The following is a 17712-nucleotide window of genomic DNA, read 5'->3' on the forward strand; positions in this document are numbered from 1 at the left end:
CTTACGAAAGAAACCTGTAACTTACACAGGGACATGTCTAGGTAATATTTCATAGTGCTTATACTTCATTATGTTATAACTGATACAGCAGCTATCTCAAAATGAAAAGCAGCATTGCAGTATGCACAAAGGCAAAACGTGAATTATTAATGAAACATGACTTTTTTCTCGTTTAATAGGGGTTACACCCAACTCGATGCTTACCAGCTTCTGAGATGTGTGTAATAAATATTCTATTTACAGTTTCAAGTAAATATTTACCACAGTACAGGTGAAGATGTATAGTAAGATAGAAAAAACAAGTCCTCAATTATTCCCTGGGAAGAAGCTGCAGTATAGCTTTTTCAGTTATAAACTTATATTTCAGAAAGTTATTCACTTAAATTGGGTAAAAAAAATCAGGACTAAGTCGATGTATAAAACACGGTTTGAAATCAAAACAAAGGGCTCAACACTGTCCACTCCCATCTCCACTGTGACTTGATTTGTGTTGTAGTGTAGAGCCTTGACCTGCAGTATTGTTATTCTGTCTAGCTTGTGGTTTGTGTGCGTCTTCCCACAGGATTCCTGGTGCTGCGTCTACGACTGCTGCGGAGTGCATTGGCCCCTCCTGCCCTCTGCCGGCGTCGGTTCTGCCTGTTTTCTCCTCTCACCACGCTTTGTACTGTCTGACCTTGGGGATTCTGCAGGGCCTGGAACACACTCTGGCGTGTCACCTCACGATCTCCACATGTGAACGTCAGCGCCACGCCCTCATTGCTCTTCATGACACGAGACGTACCATCAGAGGTGCCATCAAAGCAGCGTCCAAGTGCGATCTCTTTGGCTGTGCGGGGATCCTGGTCTGTCACTGTATAGATGCCGTAGTTATGGCCCAGAGGATCAAGGGGCGCCAGCATGGTGAACTCGTTGGTGTCGTTGTTGACTGCTAGGGGCAGGTGGTTGACCAGGTACTCCTGAAGCATGGCATTGACATTGTCTCTCTTACAGCTTCCCTGGGGAATCACCTTCACCAGGGAACGGTCTACACGATCCTGATCATACAGCATCCCGCTGCACTTGAACTCGAGGCACACAGCTGACACGGTTGGCTGGTCCATGTCACGGATGCTGCGGGTGTCACGGAGGCCATACAGTTGGCCCACTGTCTTGGGGTGGGTGCCGCCCATGTTGCGGGACCGCACATTGATCTCGTGTGGGCTGTTGATTTTGACTTTGATGTAGCAGGCTCGGTATTCCATGGGCTTGGGCCACCAGCTCAGGTAGTCCTCTGTCCAACTCATTGGGTCATCTTCATTAAACGGTACTGTGTTGTAATCGTAGCGGTCTCCTTCTACCCTTGAGAAGCGGAAGTGTGCTGCACTGAATGGGGCCTCCTCACATTCTTTCAAGTTCTCAAATGAGTACACTGGTCCATTGCCTTCCTCAGCAGTGTTGGGGCTTGGTTTTGCCACATTGATGCTGAACGCTGTCTTCTTCACTCTGGGGTCTTCATGGTCAGTCCGTCTATAGTTCAGCTTTCCCAGGTAGGGCTGAGGGACGCCGACGAGGTTGGGATTGAGTTTGGGAGAAGATGGGACAGCATCTAATTCTTCTCCTCCCAGGTTGGCCATGACATATGCAGAGTAAGCATCAGCTTTCTGTTCATCACAGAAGGCAGGAAGACAGGCACCGTTAGGGCCAGTGATGACACTATCAAAACGGCCCCAGGCACGTGGGTTAGTGGAGTAGCCAGCAGTGGGCTCCATGTTTATAAGACTCACTACAACTCCCTCCACCTGCTCACTGGGCATGAAGCGTTCACTGCGGAAGGCCCTCACTTTCACATAACATCTCCGGTTCTCTGGGACATCCAGGTTAAATAGACGTCTCTCTCTGATCTCCATGTTACCAATCAGAAAGGTTCTCTCCTCCCTTTTCCCTCTTCTTTTCTTCTCCATCTGCAGACTTCCCTCCTCCTCCCAAAGGCCAGTGTCAGGGTTCAGTGACCAAAGCTTCATGGTATTGAGGTGCTCAGTCATCTTCACCTGGGCAGAGTCCAGGAACACCTTCACCTCACCTGCATTCAGAGGCTCACCGGCTTCCTCACCACTGAAGTCGACTGAGAACATCCCATAAGTTCTCAGTGGAAGGGTATCACCCTCATTTCCCACAAAGTTGAGATCACTTTGAGCTGCTGCAGCTGTGGAGACATCTCTGGGGTCCAGAAAAGTTACACTAGCCTTGACATTACCTGTGAAGACTTCGCCATTCTGCTTGTAGAAGGAATGGGGAGGAATCTGGATTTGAACCATAGGGTCCTGGCCCTCTGCCTCCCCTAGCTCCAGAGTGTTGGTTTCTGTGGAGCTGATGGTAACTGGAGCTTTCTTCCTAAGAAGTTTGATCTCATGATAGACAGCACCCCCTCTGGTGTTAAATGGGAGTACCTTTGTGGTGTTGACAAATTTTTGCATGTTGTCCACAAACGTCAGGACCAGCCTCTCTGTGTCTGGAGGGACCTGGATGGAGAAGGTACCTTTGTAGCCTGTGCGGCTGACTCTCACTCCATTCATGAAGATATGACCGAACCTCATCGGCTCACCAGTGTCTGCAGCAATGGCTCTACCACGTACAATGGCTTTGGTGTCCACACATTTCTGGCAGCCACACTTAGTCACCACCATGGTGGGCAGTTGGTAGCCCCGGCATGTCAGCTGCCTCTCCTCCATCTTTGCCACCCCACAGCAGTAAGCCACGCTGTCCTTACACCTGATGCCATTGTCCAGCTGTCCTGCACATGTGGCTGTGGGGCATTTGCCCACATCATAATAAAATGAGTTTGTGCTGTTTTGATAGCAGTCATGAGGAAGACGGATGAGGTGGGATTCAGGCTTGGGGTTACATGAAGGCTCGTCTTTACCTGTGTAAGAAAGGTAGAAATCAAAATGGTTATAATTTTTTTTATCATATTCCCATCCTGTATCTTGTTTAAGGATGATCAATGTTAAATATTGTTTACCTTATTGATACACTAATGCCCACTAAGGTTTGTTTTTACCAGATTTCTGGCCATTTAATCTATTCTGTGTTTTGTCCTGCTGTATGAGTTTGCCATTTTTTTTTTGTGAGAACTGACCTATGACAGTGAGAGTGGCTGGTTTGGTCTTGATGGCCCCAGTTGGGCCACTTGCTCTGCAGTAGTACTCCCCAGCCTGCTCAGGATGCAGATCTTTCAGAACCAAAGTGCTGTCAGACTGCTTCTGCAGGAGACTGTTGTTATGGAACCTATTGTTTCACAGAGAAAAAACAGTTGAACCAAAGGTATCCAAAATACTCTCTACTTCATCTTTTTGACTGATCCAATATCAATGGTTTGAGCTAAATGTGTCTATGTGATATATGGATATATTATCAATATAACGAGTCTTACCACTGGTACTGATCTGGCTGTGGTGTTCCTGCCACTTTGCAGCAGAAGGCAGCAGTCTGTCCCTGCCTCCTGGCCTTGCTCTCAGGGTTGTTCAACACATGAAGCTTCTCTGAGAAATCACACAAATTGCAATTCAAAATAAGAAAAATAAATTACCCTTCAGCTTCGTTACATGCTTAACAAAACCCCTCTCAGTGAATATACAGCTTAAAATTAACTTTTTTTTTTAAACTTATCTAAAACAACCGCAATGCAGTTTGCAATCAAACGCTTTGGTGAAAATCCAAATGATGCTTCAACCCCCATCTGTTTTACCTTACAGACATCTACAGTACCTGCTCTTTCCAGCTGGACACTGAGGACCGAGGTTTGTTGAGTGCTGTGGGGCACGATGACGTTCAGGGGGGCGTGGCCCTGTAGGCTGACTGTCAGGGTGGTGTTGCCATCAGGGCAAACGCCAGGGATGCGGAAGTGTCCGTTGTGGTCGGTGAGGGTTAGGAGTTTACCGGAGCGGAGGATGGTTGCCCCTACAGCACTGAGACCCCCAGCGCTGCGCACAGAACCCAGCAGGGTGTGTTCCTGACACATGCAGGCGTCACACTCAGCATTCACCCTTCCCATCACACACTGCAGGGTGCAATCTAAAGAGCAAAAAAACAAAACAACCACCACAACAATAATATGGCAGTTTAGTTAATTTATTTCTGCATGGGTTATCTATTCCTGTGCATTGATATGTTGCATATCTGATAAGGTTATATTATTGATCATCTGAAAATTTTAAATTAAGACTAATGGTTGTCACTGTCAGTTAATGATCCCGGTATGTTGTCTGAAGTCAGGACTATACTGAATGAATAGAAAATTGTAGAAACTGTATGACTAGATCAAGGCGAGCCCACCTGTTCTAGGGCACTCAGGTCCGTTGCATGCCTTTCCCTCCACTTTAGGGCCACTGCAGGGCAGAGAATGGGATTGGCAGTTTCTGGTGCGCACCTGGACCCCCACCTGACCACAGAGGGCAGGGCATGTGCTCCAGTCTGACCACGGACCCCAGGTCCCCTGAATAGTCACACTGTTATCTGATGAAAAATAGATAATCTGTTATAATAGTTCTTATGTCTGCAATGCCAATTTGATACAGTCATTTGACTCACAATGTATAGAACTGTACTGATGATATAATGACAAATCAGCATCTTTGGTAGAGGGCTTGCAGTACGGGGTCTTGCTTTTACAAAGAGACCAACTTTTGGAATAGAAAGATTATGAAACCCAAGGCGTTATTAGACCGACCTTTGGGACAGAGGAACCGGACTGCATAGTTGGAGCAGTTACGTCCGGGACCCTGCTCTTCATTGAGGCACCAGAAGCCAATGGTGGGGTCAGCATGGACCTTCTCCCCCGTGTCCCGGGCTGGGATCCAGTCAGTGGTTCTGGCCTCGAGGGCCCGCGGAGTGTCACAGACACGTGCACGGTAATAGAAGCGAATGGCGTCCAGCTGCTCATAGTCTCCACGGCCTCCAGGGTGATCAACATTGAACCATGTGGTCCAGTCATAGTCTAGACACAGAGGACAGAAATAACCAAAGTCTAAATAACAGCTCATATTTATTGTGTTGGTAATGTCTACTACATGTTAGAAATAGGACTCAAGCCACTGAAAACAAGCTAATGTACTATTAACTTGATATGAGCCACATACACAACTATCTTTGGTTTTTAATGCTTGGAAATTGAAAGTTACCTTCAGAACTGTAAACAGCAGGGACTGACTCCCTGTCTCTTCTCCATGATCCTGTAAGAGACACACACCAATAAGACTGATTAAATCCTTTACTAGAACTTCCATGATTATTTCACAGTGTACTAGATTAATATCTGACAATATACTTATGTGTAAGTGTCGATACACTTATTCTGCATGTTGTTCTCTTGAAAGCAATAAAGCTAGTGAATTGTATTTTACCTGAAAATCAAATCAAGCCATTCTATCACTGAAATAATGTTAATCTTTGTGAACTCTATTATAAGTGTCGTTTTGCTGTATTTGAAAGTTGTGGTCTTGAAAACAATTAAGCTAACAAATTATATTCTTTCCTGAAAGTCAAAGAGAGACATTTTAGTCTGAATCAATAAAATATTAATCTTTGTAACATCTATGAGTGTAATTGTGCTGTATCTGTAAGATCTGCAGACTTTGCAACTGAAATTCAACTATAATATTCCAACAATATCTTTCTGCTCAACTGCCATGTGGACTTTGGACGTAATAGCATAAAAATAACAGTCTTGACACTAATGGAGAATTCCTACTGGTTAGGTAAAAATCCATTGTGGGGAAAGAGTGATTTAGAAAACATGAAAGGTCGCAACCAGGCTTGTTCAAATGATTATTTCTGTCCGTTAACACCCTGACAGTTACCCTCCGCTGCCAGCTAACATTTGTAGGCATATTGACGCCAGAACACATTAACAGTCACAGTCTCATTTGTGTTTTCACATGTGTTTTCTTGCTAACTTGTAAATGAAAAAAATGAAAATGAAAATGGAAATGAAACAATTCATTGAACTCTTGCACTGGGAAAGTTACTGAAGGTTGCCACTGAGTCTCATAAACCCTGATGAAGGCCACAAGCCGAAACACGTTGGTTTTGCTAATAAACGTTTGTTCCCAGTACTGCAAGTGTTGCTGGAATCTATTCTTTTTCACTGAGTCTCATGTCCCATAGGATATCTATGTTTTTTTTTTAATGTAATGAACTCTAATTAAATTGCGATCCAGAATTAAATTTCCACACCCAGAATATCATCCGTTTAACAGAATACTATTTTGATATGTTCATGAAAAATTTCACTTTTCTCAGGCCAAGTAATGTGTATTGTAATGTGGCAATTGGTAGAGCCTCCCCTGTGTGTGCATGTGTGTGTTTTCATGTGTGCACAGGCATCTGCATGTGTGTGTGTGTGTGTGTGTGTGTGAGAGAGAGCGAGGGGGGGGGCTGTGATGCTTGTGCATATTTGCCAATGACAAGAAGGGACACAAGAATCCCAGCATCTTCTTGAGAGACCCACCTTGAGCTGTAACAGCAGTAGTTGTGGTGACTCCCAGCACCAGGAGGAGAGGCCACACTGACATTCTGGCACCCTGCTGCTGTTTCTGACCCTTGAACTTTCACCTCTAGTAACGACCGTTTGACACCAGGAACTCCAGAGAAGATAAGAGTCCAGCAGCAGAGCTTCAGAGGCGGGAAGATGAAGACACAGAAAGATTCACCAAATGAAGCAACATAACAGAAGCCAACTCTTGACAGTATACTGATATACTATTCACAGTGTGGCTTTATTTTGTTTTATTCCACAATACAGTCCCCTTCAAAGCTTTTCTGTTAACTTTTTGAAAGTTTAACATAGACATTTTGCACCATGGTTCCAACAAATGGATCTTAATTGTGCTATATCAGACCAATTAATTCACTAATATTAGTATCAGTGATGATTAACACAGAATCCAAATAGTCAGCTATCTTAACACTCCTATGTTAAAAATCTACTGATACTCATATGGAGTTTTAATATTGTAAGTAGGATCAATAAAACTAAATACAATAGTTTAAATCTAAAATAAAAATGTTTCAAAAACCAAATCAAAAGGATAGATTCCATCCTCAGAGCAGAAGAGGGGAGAGCCACACAGTGAAAGGACATTATGGCTGCACAGAGCCCCACTCAGATTACACATCTGTGTTAGCCATCACCATTTATCAGGGGAACACTAAAACATTTCTGCATCCACTGACGAAACACTGGGCTACACTGTCCAAACACCCACACACACACACACACACACACACACACAGTTTGCACTTGTAGGCTTTGATAAAGTTTAAATATACTTATAAAATTGTGCATGCCGTGTTTTGAAATGAATACATTATGATATGTAGCGGAATTAACAGTTATTCATTAAAGTTACTAAAACAGTAATCACATCATTGAGTGATGTGATGTGATGTGAAGATGATACTGATTACTTGTGGATTACCCTCAAAGTTTTAAGGGAACAAAATAATTTCATTGTGAGTTCATAGACACAAGTTTATATAACTTGAAATAATGGTTAATCAGATGTAGATTATGATAACACTATTCAAATTACAGTCTTTAAATTGGAATGAATTATCCATTTAACTTAATTTAACTGAAACCACTAAATCAAAGGATTACTGTACTAATTACATTTTTAATCATGCAGGTAATCAGTATTGGATTACATTTAGAAAGTCATATTCCCAGCTATGCCTTTATTGGTTAAAGTGCATTGATAGCAGATTGATATGAATACAGATAGACAGAATGATGTGAATTTTCTTACCTTTTTGCTGAGTGGAGTGGAGAATCTTGGATCTGAGCTCCTGGGTGCAGCTTTTTGTGTGGGAACCTCCTTCTCTCTCTCTCTCTCTCTCTCTCTCTCTCTCTCTCTCTCTCTCTCTCTCTCTCTCTCTCTCTCTCTCTCTCTCTCTCTCTGTTTCTTTCCTTATTTCTCTCTCACCTACTTCTCCTTCTCCCTCTCTTCTATACTGTGGTTGAACTTACTCCTCCACCGTCTCTTTTATGCCGCTCTGCCTCAAGCACCCCTCCCTCCTCTCTCGGCAGAGTGCCACAGGGACTTTAGATTACACTATTATCCTCATAATTTATCAAACTCATTGTACAACTATGACATCCAATGGTTATTAGATGGTGCTACATATGGAAGGAGGACATTCAGGTGATCTGAGTAACAAATGCTGATGTTAATAGTTTGACCCCATGTGTCTACAATCAGTGCTGCTTGAGTCAAACTGGACATTTGTCTTCTACTCTGCCCTCAGCCTGTGTTGTGGTGCGTGACGTTATGTGCAGAATGTAAATATTGATCACAATCAGGAGAGAAAGACATACAGTATGTGATGAAGAGACAAAAGCACTGGTTTTGCTGTACTCACCTGTTGCCTGTAGCCAGAGTTATGAGACGGGTAGTAACAGTAATGTAACTGTAATGTTATGTATTTTGAAATTGTTTTATTTTTGCCATAATATTATGACATTTGATTTAAACCATTAGAAGAAGCAAAGAATACTGATTTTATTGTTCTTGATGATGCAGCTACTGTACCATGAATATTTGGATATCTCAAAATATCTACTATCAAACAAATCGATGTTGTCGTGTAAAAACCTTGTAACTCCAATCCTGGTGATTTTTATGTTTTAACTTAAGTTGAAGGATTTCATGCTCCTCTATGACCTCTATTCCAGTCTCATGAATCCCTTTCAAAAACCCATTGGATACACTCAAAAATGTATGGTGGTCAAGCTGAAAACAAGGCTGTTTTTCTTTGAAAAGTTGACATTTTGGAGAAATTAGGTTTTCACTGGATAGTGACGAAATGTTGACCCACCGCCTCTAAAAAGTTAAAGACACAGAATACAAGTGGAATTTGAGCATTTGTCCTGACTCCAATAACATTCTGTTTATGGTCATTTTCATCCTATGTGCTCCTATCTACATTTTGTAATGCAATGTTCATAGACCAAAGACATTAGTCTAAAGGTCTTCATCAGCAGATTAGAGGCCATGTGGACCATTCTTGAGTAGTACAATCACATGGGAAATTGAACACACTGATTCACACTATCTACAAAACCTCATTCAGCCTCACTATCTCAAATGTATACAAGCAGCGCCATTGTGATTTTTTCCGCTAAGGTGCTTCAGTGGTAATACATGTGATCTCTACTGAAAGATGACATAATTTTAAGTCCAAATAGGCAAGATCATAGTGTTTATTAGATAAATCAGTTGACTTGCTTGGGAAAAATAATAGAAAAAATACTGAATACTTCAAAAATGAATAAAATAAATCACAAAGACTTCGTTCACCTGCACAGATGTAGGCTACAGTAAGTGTCAAGCAAAGCCCCAAGCGATATTTCAGTAATAGCATTACATCAGGGCTATTACATCTGCTGCCTACTGAAGTAAAGTAGGAGTGAGTGAGGGTGAGAGAAAGAGAGCGTGAGAGAGAGAGAAAGAGAGAGAGGGGGAGAGAGAGAGAGAGAGATAGAGAGAGAGAGGTTGTCTAACAGTCTAAAAATACACTAGTCGTGTCTCACGGAGATCCTGGAGAGTCGTCAGTGTCTGTTGTTTTTCCATGCAGCATTCATTAGCTGACCTCATCGTGTAAATTACAAAGCAAGGAACACACAGCAGGGGGAGAGTACAGCCGGGCCCTGCACCTCGTCCTTTCCAGGCATCTTTCAATTCTCAGGCCAGAGCAATGGATATATGAGTGCTATCAATATGCTTTGTGATGTGGTGGACTATTGGATCCATGTGTCCTGCTTGTAATGCATAGATGCTGCTAACTACAGCACACAAAGAGAAGCTCAGACCAGACCTTGAGGAAACTGGGACAGAGGGAAAAAAAAACTCCTGTTCCATAAGCGTAACCTTTCTCCACGTTTACCTTGCACCGATTACTGCATTTCCCCTGCAGACGCGGTTTTGGTTTGGTTTGGTGTGAGGTAATTAGTGCGGTGGAATCAGGAAGTAGTTTGGGAATGATGGAGACAACGGTCCAGGGAAGTCTTTCTAGGTGAAGCTTGATGTCTTCTTGCCTCAACTGTGTTTCTGCTGACAGGGTTGTTTATTCAGTACAGCAGAAAAACTGCAGCCAGTCAAACGACAGCTTCTACTGCTATACTCACATTACAGACTTATCTACAGAGAATATGTCCAAAGATTGGTCATGTGAATTTGGTAGACGTCACGATTGAAAAACTAACAGATAGGATATTAATGTTCTTCCATTCTTGCAGGTTCAATCAATTGGTCTGTCTGTAAAATTCATTAATTAATTCATTGTTCTTGTTCTTGTTCTTGTTCTTGTTCTTGTTCTTGTTCTTTTTCTTCTCCGTATTCTTATTATTCAGACATGTGCAAAAAAAGAATAAGATCGAATATTTATACATACATTGCAGAGATTTAAGACTTTGGACCCTTTGGACCCTTTCAGTGTCCAGTGCTTTTCATGCCACCTCAGTTCCAGACAGAAAACACAGCACACAGCAGTTTTCTGCTGCAAAGGTGTATTTTGCTAACATTTACAAGCAATTTAGAGGCGACAACTTTATGAGATTCTGTACGTCCTCAAAGGGACTTTACTTCTTCATAAACAAGGAGGACAGAAGTTGTGGGTAATGATGTGAGGCTGGGAAAGTGAGACAAGTGGGAGAACGGACACCACACACAAACACGCAAAGTTTGGTCTCTGGGCAACAGAGTAAAGCACAGCTGACGCTCTGCCACACAGGCCATAACTGGATTCCAGACAGGTAAATCACGTTGGGCAATGTCCCTGGAATTACATCAAACAAGACTCATAATTTTCTATGAATGTGAAAATGATGTAGAGTTTCATTAATTCCCTATTTTGGTGTACTTTTTGACAAACTGCCTATTACCTTAGTCTGAATTATGTCATGCAGAAGGTGTAAGTTGGTTCTCATCAGGCTGGTATTCAATAAATAGTTTTGACAAACTGAAATGTTTTTGTCTGTTTTTGTCGACCCGTTCCACTACTTTGGTTGGTTGTCATAGATTTCATCTTTCATTTTATTTTAGGCATTTACCAGACACTTAACTAGACCCGAGGTTCCAGTGTCTTGCTTCAACAGGACAGATGGCTGTTGCAGGAATTGAACCTGTGACCTCTCAGTTACAAGGTTGTCAACCATTTTTTGCATGTATGGAACATAATCACCACTTTATGTAGTGTAGGTGACTGAAATTAGTTGCTCAAGCGGCTTACATCATAAGGTTAGTATACAGAAAAGTATAAAATTATAAAGTAGCACTGTGCATTGAGGTTAATTCTTTATGAGACCATAAATTCCTACAATTTTTGTGGTTGACAGAACAGAATGTTTTATCACATACCTGCCAATCACGTTAATGGGGGAGGCGGGTGATGTTCTTTCATGATAAATGTGTAGGTATGCCCTCGCAGCTCTAAACCATTGTTACATGAGCTGAGGACAAAAACAAAAACAAAACCAATACTCTGACACACTATCAATTACCAGGATGGAGTCAATCCCAGGAGGGAGGTAATGTAACCCCAGCAGCAGTGGTAGGTCAGACCAGAACAAACACTAAACTACAACCACGGCTCAGATGAGACTTGACCAGAAATTATTAGACCACATCATATCTGATGGACCCAGAACTCAGACTAGATCCCATTAGAACTCTAGATCTGGTCTAATTACAGGCTTAGGGTTGACAGTTTAGACCAGTGAACATTCAGATTTAGGGTTAGGGTTAGGGTTAGGGTTAGGGTTAGGGTTAGGTTTAGGGTTAGGTTGGTTTTGTTTTGATGTTTACCCAGAGCTCTGACCACAACTGTTTCACAGAACAGAGGGGCTTTTTATCAGAGCTATCCAGGTTAGGCACTGGCCATCCACCGTAAATAGATTGCACCTTGCTCCTTTTGTCTTTGAAGTAGGAAGTAGATGGAATACCCTGGGCTGGGTGTTAACTTGTATGGTCAAGACTATTGTTATTAATTTTATTACTACCAAGGGGCGAGGAGAACTTCGAGAAGAACCCCCTGGTCTGGGCATTCAACTCGTGCGCCTGATCTGGCCTCCTTGTTCTCCACTCCACCCCAGTTAATATTATTATTTTTATTTTGGTAGAGGAAGAAGAGAACTTCGAAAGGTTAGGTTTAGGGTTAGGGTTAGGGTTAGTTTCAGGGTTTCAGGGTTTCAGGGTTTCAGGTGAGAGCAGTCAAGAGACATACGGTCTTCCACCCTGCTTTCCAAAGATACCAAATATGTCATGCTGAATTACATGGACATGTGTTTAAAATGATGCACAGGACATCCCAATTTTTTTCATTTGCTGTAATGATGCAGTCATAAAAAATGACATCTTGGGTATCTTTGAATATTTCACTCAATATAAGCAGCTTTAGTTTCAATGATGCGTTAGAACGAGCAGATACAGAATATGTATTTGACATTGTCGAAAAAAATCTTTTGTCTATGTATCTTTGAAGCTACTACTAGGAGAAATTTAAGGGGAAAGTCGGGGTGCAAGCGGTGCTGTGGAGCAGAAATACAAAAGGCATAGCTCGGTGTTGGTGACTGCTGATAAAACAGAGAAGGTTGCTGTAACACAGGGTGCAGAATATAACAACCAGGAGACGGGGGCTGAGCTTCATGAAGTTTTATTCCAGAGCAGACAAGGACAGAGAGGAGACAGAGGTTAGGCACGGAGCGCTGGGGGTTGGTGTGGATCCTGCCTCTAATGACTCTACCAGTGAAGGTATGCAGAGCAGCTTCTGCTTCTGTCGTTAGGGGCCCAGCGTCACACAGAGGGAGAGAGACCCTCTGCCTCCTCTACGCTTGTTCAGAAAAACCGCCATGATTCAGATTCGGGGAAATTAAAAGTCAACATATTTGACTTTTGGGGTAAGACGTCATGTTTCAGCGTACAAGAATTATATCACTTATGAAAAGAGACAACCTGTATGAGCAGGAGAGGTTTTCTCACTGAGTGTGAAGTTTTAATGTTGAGAGATTGCCCAGTGAGAAGAGCAGGAAGCTTAGCTCCACATCCCAGCACTAGCAGATTGTTGTTTGGTTGAGGAAAGCATATGATATATATGGTTATTTTTATGTTTATATTGTCATGCAATTATAGTATTAAGCTTAATGTCAAACCTAGCCTATATAATCTCACTAATAGGACTTAGTGGCTCTGGATCAAGGTAACACTTAACAGTTTTACAACATACCAAATGAGTTTGGTTGTGACACAAACCCCTTATTTTTAGGCTGGGTCGCATTACTCACAGTCAAAGACCTATAAAACAGAATTTGTTATGTCTGTGCCAATGGTGGGAATGTTAATGGAGATTAAAGATGGGACACTGTGTGTCTGGGAGAGAGGTGCCTATTTGAAGCGGTGCCACCACACAGTCATGTCTCCAACACAAACAAGGTGAAGATGGATGGACTGTTGTTTGACACCCAGACATGATGATTACAGAGTTTCAGATTGAACAATGTATTTTAAGGTAGAACAACTGCTCTGCACTTGAAGGCTATAATGATTTTAAGTTGTTATTAATCAGTGCATGCCTTCTATAGCAACATGTAAAAAACATTAAATATATTTTAATTTTTATATATTTTTTTTATATTTTAAATTGTATTTAATAATATTTTTTTACAGTATGTTTGTCAAGGCCCAAAACATAATAACTGACCAAAAAGTAATAACTGCCTGTAATGTTCAATAAAATAAAAGTAAAATCAAATAGTAAGTGAAAATAGTAAGTGAGTAATAAAACTCATAACGTAATAAAAATCCAACCACGTAATAAAATCTTGAACCTGTAATGCAATAGCTTTTTTGCCCATAAGCTAATAACTTATTACTTTATTGACCATTTATTACATTTATATGAATACCAATTAATCAAGTAACTTATTTCTACTCACACTAAAGCATTGCTAAAAAACAAAACAAAACAAAAAAACTGATACAAACACTATTCATGTGATGCAATGGGAATGCATCTCATATGTACCACAAAATAGCACATGGTGTACCACAGATGATCTCCAAGTGCCACAAAGCATGTTACAAGAATCACAAAGCGACTCTCGGTCAGCCAATGGAAACCACATTGGAAATAAGTTTTGGAAACTTTATGTGTTATCCTCAATGATTTTAATGAATGCATGCCTAATGGCTGAGCATTATTTTTGATTATCAAATAAAAAAAGCATTCCTTAGTGTTTTGGGCTGTGTAAAGCAACACACCATATTCATACATTAGACACATAAAACAATCACATAAATTGACTTGGCATTTGTGCAAAAACTTGACAACATTGCATATAAATTTAGGGCCTGGAGGTGAAGATGACACATGCTTAGTTCTTTGGTGGGGCAAAGTGAAAGAGATAAGAAACATGCCATAGTTTCTGGATTCTGGCCACCATATGACCTACCCATTCTCATTCACACACACAATCAAATGCAAACCTATTTCCACTTACATAACTATAAACACACTTTAACGTGGATACATGCGGAGCGGGCGGACATGTGGTTTCCAACATGAGTAACATTCATTTACACTGACACATTATGGAGAGCACATGTAAAGGTTGTGGTTCGTCCTTCATGTTTCTGGCCCGGCAGCAGCCCAGTAAAGCATGAAGACATGCAGAAAGAAGGGCTAGATTAGAACCATGTGGGGCCGACCTGGAAGACAGATGATATGCGCTCCAAAGATTCAGCAGAACGAGGTCGTCCATGTTCCTCCTGGACTGTGGTTTGGCTGGAGACCTCTGCAGACCCCACTGCTGAAGGCCTGGAGGAGGGGTGGAGGGGTGGGGGGAGCGACTTCTGATTTAGGAGATGAAAAACAAAAAGAAAGACAAAGTGCTCAGGTCTTTCCTGTTTACACTACTGTACCCTGCTCTTTACTGACTTAAAAATAATCTCTAGTTCCCCCTTAGTAATACTAATCAGAGACCTTACTCTAGAGTACAATTTTAAAATAAAACTTAAAACACATCTATTCAGCCTTGCTTGTCCACAAAAGTAATCTGGGTGTTGGTTTAGTATGTTTTCTGAACTGTTGCGCAAGCTAACTAGCTCAGGTTTCCCATTCCACCAACTCTAACCTTAACCTACCATTAACCCTCATTTTAGTGCCTCACTTACCTCTTTCAATCCATAAGAGGAAAATCTATCTCTTGAACAAGCCTCCAAAGCCACTTTCCCACTACAACCACTGCTCCACAAATAACCCACTGTATGAATGTTGTCTGCTTCGTTCTCTTGTCCATCCTGTTTTCCGCTTGTATTATTTCTTTTGTGTGCTACTAGGGTTTCATAATTGTTTATACTTAAAACCATTTTCCTGCTTTCTATACTGTTCTCAATGTCTGTGTAAAGTGTATTGTACTTTAACAACACTGACAGCAAAATACTATAAAGATATACTATTATAAATTTAAAATGCATGAAGATGACTGTCCTTGCAGATCAAAAGACACGCTAGATTTCTGTTAAAATTCTGGTAAAATTCATATGGAATAACAATAGGAAGACCCATATCATGCCAAACTCTGTAAAGACAAAATCTTTGTGAAGATAATCCTTTATCCATGCTCTCTGTCCCAACATAAGTAAAAGACAGGAAACCTTAGGCAGTTGGAAGATGCACGGTTGGAAGAGAGTGAGTGTTCGTTTCAAGCTATTCAAATAAGATAGTCCAGTAACAGATTCAGCTGTGACTCATCAGCGGAAGACAGGAAGAGGACTCGCACAAGGAGTGTTAACATATTCCCAAATCCGATGACTCATTCATAGGCAGCGGGTTTGATCCAGACAAGAAAAGGCATGAGAAAGCTCCCAATGAAATCTTTGTTTTTCTAGTTTTCTAGTAAAATGAAAAGAAATGCCTTGAAAGTTGTTCCAAACATAGTTTTGTAAAGTTCATTCATTCGTTCATTCATTCATTCATTCATTCATGCATTCTATCATTCATTCATTCATTCATTCATTCATTCATTCATTCATTTAGTTTACCTGCTTATTCCTTTTCAGTTTTATGGGGAGCTGGAGCCTATCCCAGCATGCATTGGCTGGAAGGCTGGGAAACATCCTGGACACATCGCCGGTCCATCGCAGAATTATAAAGTTAAATCCTGCAAAATCACTTCCAGCTTTGTGACATGGTTCCCCAGCAAGGCTAAATGTTAAATGTTGTCAAAGGTGCAGTCTAACATTTTATTACTGTTTTACGACATGATATAACTGTTCTGCACACATTGGCAATTTGTGCATACAGGTGAGTGTTGCTGTAATGTAAACCCTACACTCAAGTAACTGGCTGTAACATAGTAGCTGAGTTCCAGTTATCACCTGATACATCGGTGAGAGAGGGGAAAAAAGGAATATGTTAGTAGCCAGGACCACAAAACCCATCAACTTGGCACGAAAGAACAATAGTTATATTGGACTGGATTTCAACATCCCATCAGAGGACTTAATGACTAAAACTGTTGCAGGTTGTAACACAGACAAAAAAAAAGCATTTTGTCCTCGTTCCAGCCAAGAACAACAGAGGACCGGAGCCAGTCTCAGCCAGAGCAAAGTACTGCTTGAAGTCAAGGTACAAAGTTATACTGTGAACTTTGACTGAATGTGAATATTACTTGCTGAGTCTGTCATTTATACCCATCAAAAATAGCCTACAACAAATGTCAAATAGCTTAAAACAAATGTCAAAATTTAGTAGCTGGAAATGTCATTTAGGCTATGCTATATTTTGGATGCTTAGAATAGAGTGAAGGTAGACTGGAGAGGCAGGGTTCGGGAAAAACACATTACAAAAATGCTGTGATCTGTTACACTTACTGAAAAAATACCACAACACAGCATTCAGATTACAAATCTTTCATTCAAACCTCGTGCAAACCTTTCTTGTTAGATTACAACCAGAAACATGTTTGGAAGGCAAATCAGCAAACAAATCATGTCTCAGCACCATGTTTGATCGAACTTTTATTGAACCATTAGTCACATTGAGATAACAAGGTTTTTTCAAGAGAGACCTGGCCAAGAAAACAGCCTCAGAAACATAAGTTGCAGACAAACAACAATGTACATACAACCAAAATCACATGTAGGGTAAGGACCAAGTCAAAATTCACTTTGTTAGAGGAGATCTCAAAAGGCAGTAGTCCAGTAGTCAAATACAGAGGAAGAGTTCGCCAGTATCCCACAAAACCCCCAGTGACCCCAATGGGAAGGAGATGGCGCAATCACCTCTTGTGTATGTTTTTCTGAGACGCATGACATCACTGTCTAGGACCTCCTGGACAGCCTTGCTCTCAGTTCCTTCCCTCATCAAACTCAGCAGCTTATCAAGCCAGCTACAGCCACAGTGGAAAACTGGAAAACTGATATTTCCCACTGGGCAGTGATTATTCACTCTCACAAAATAAACAAGAGCTCAATCTCGGGTTCCCTCAACACGGGACATGGTGACTTTCCCAAAAGCTGCACTTCAATAAGAGAGATAGACCTGGTAATGGGGTATTGTGCTAGGCTTTCAACTACTGAAGTCATAACATTTTATTCTGATAAACAGTTATATCACACAATCTACTGCCTGTAATTACTGTGTAAAACCTGCTTTGAATTAACATTTTTGGTAAATTGG

The 17712-nt window shown here is 41.3% G+C and overlaps 1 protein-coding gene across 1 annotated transcript; it reads right to left on the reverse strand.

Moving 5' to 3' along the window:
• Nucleotides 1-39: 39 nt before the first annotated feature.
• cilp (cartilage intermediate layer protein, nucleotide pyrophosphohydrolase) lies at nucleotides 40-7848 on the reverse strand. The gene is made up of 9 exons (XM_071905926.2): nucleotides 7785-7848; nucleotides 6485-6648; nucleotides 5157-5207; nucleotides 4702-4972; nucleotides 4312-4484; nucleotides 3745-4050; nucleotides 3410-3518; nucleotides 3116-3264; nucleotides 40-2899 (listed from the first exon to the last, which is right to left on the reverse strand). The coding sequence occupies exons 2-9, from the start codon at nucleotides 6546-6548 to the stop codon at nucleotides 531-533; spliced, it is 3492 nt and encodes a 1163-aa protein (XP_071762027.1). The 5' UTR covers nucleotides 6549-6648; nucleotides 7785-7848; the 3' UTR covers nucleotides 40-530.
• Between the last annotated feature and the right edge of the window lie 9864 nt (nucleotides 7849-17712).

This window comes from Centroberyx gerrardi, chromosome 1, assembly GCF_048128805.1.
Source record: "Centroberyx gerrardi isolate f3 chromosome 1, fCenGer3.hap1.cur.20231027, whole genome shotgun sequence".
In the NCBI taxonomy this organism is placed as follows: Eukaryota; Metazoa; Chordata; class Actinopteri; order Beryciformes; family Berycidae; genus Centroberyx; species Centroberyx gerrardi.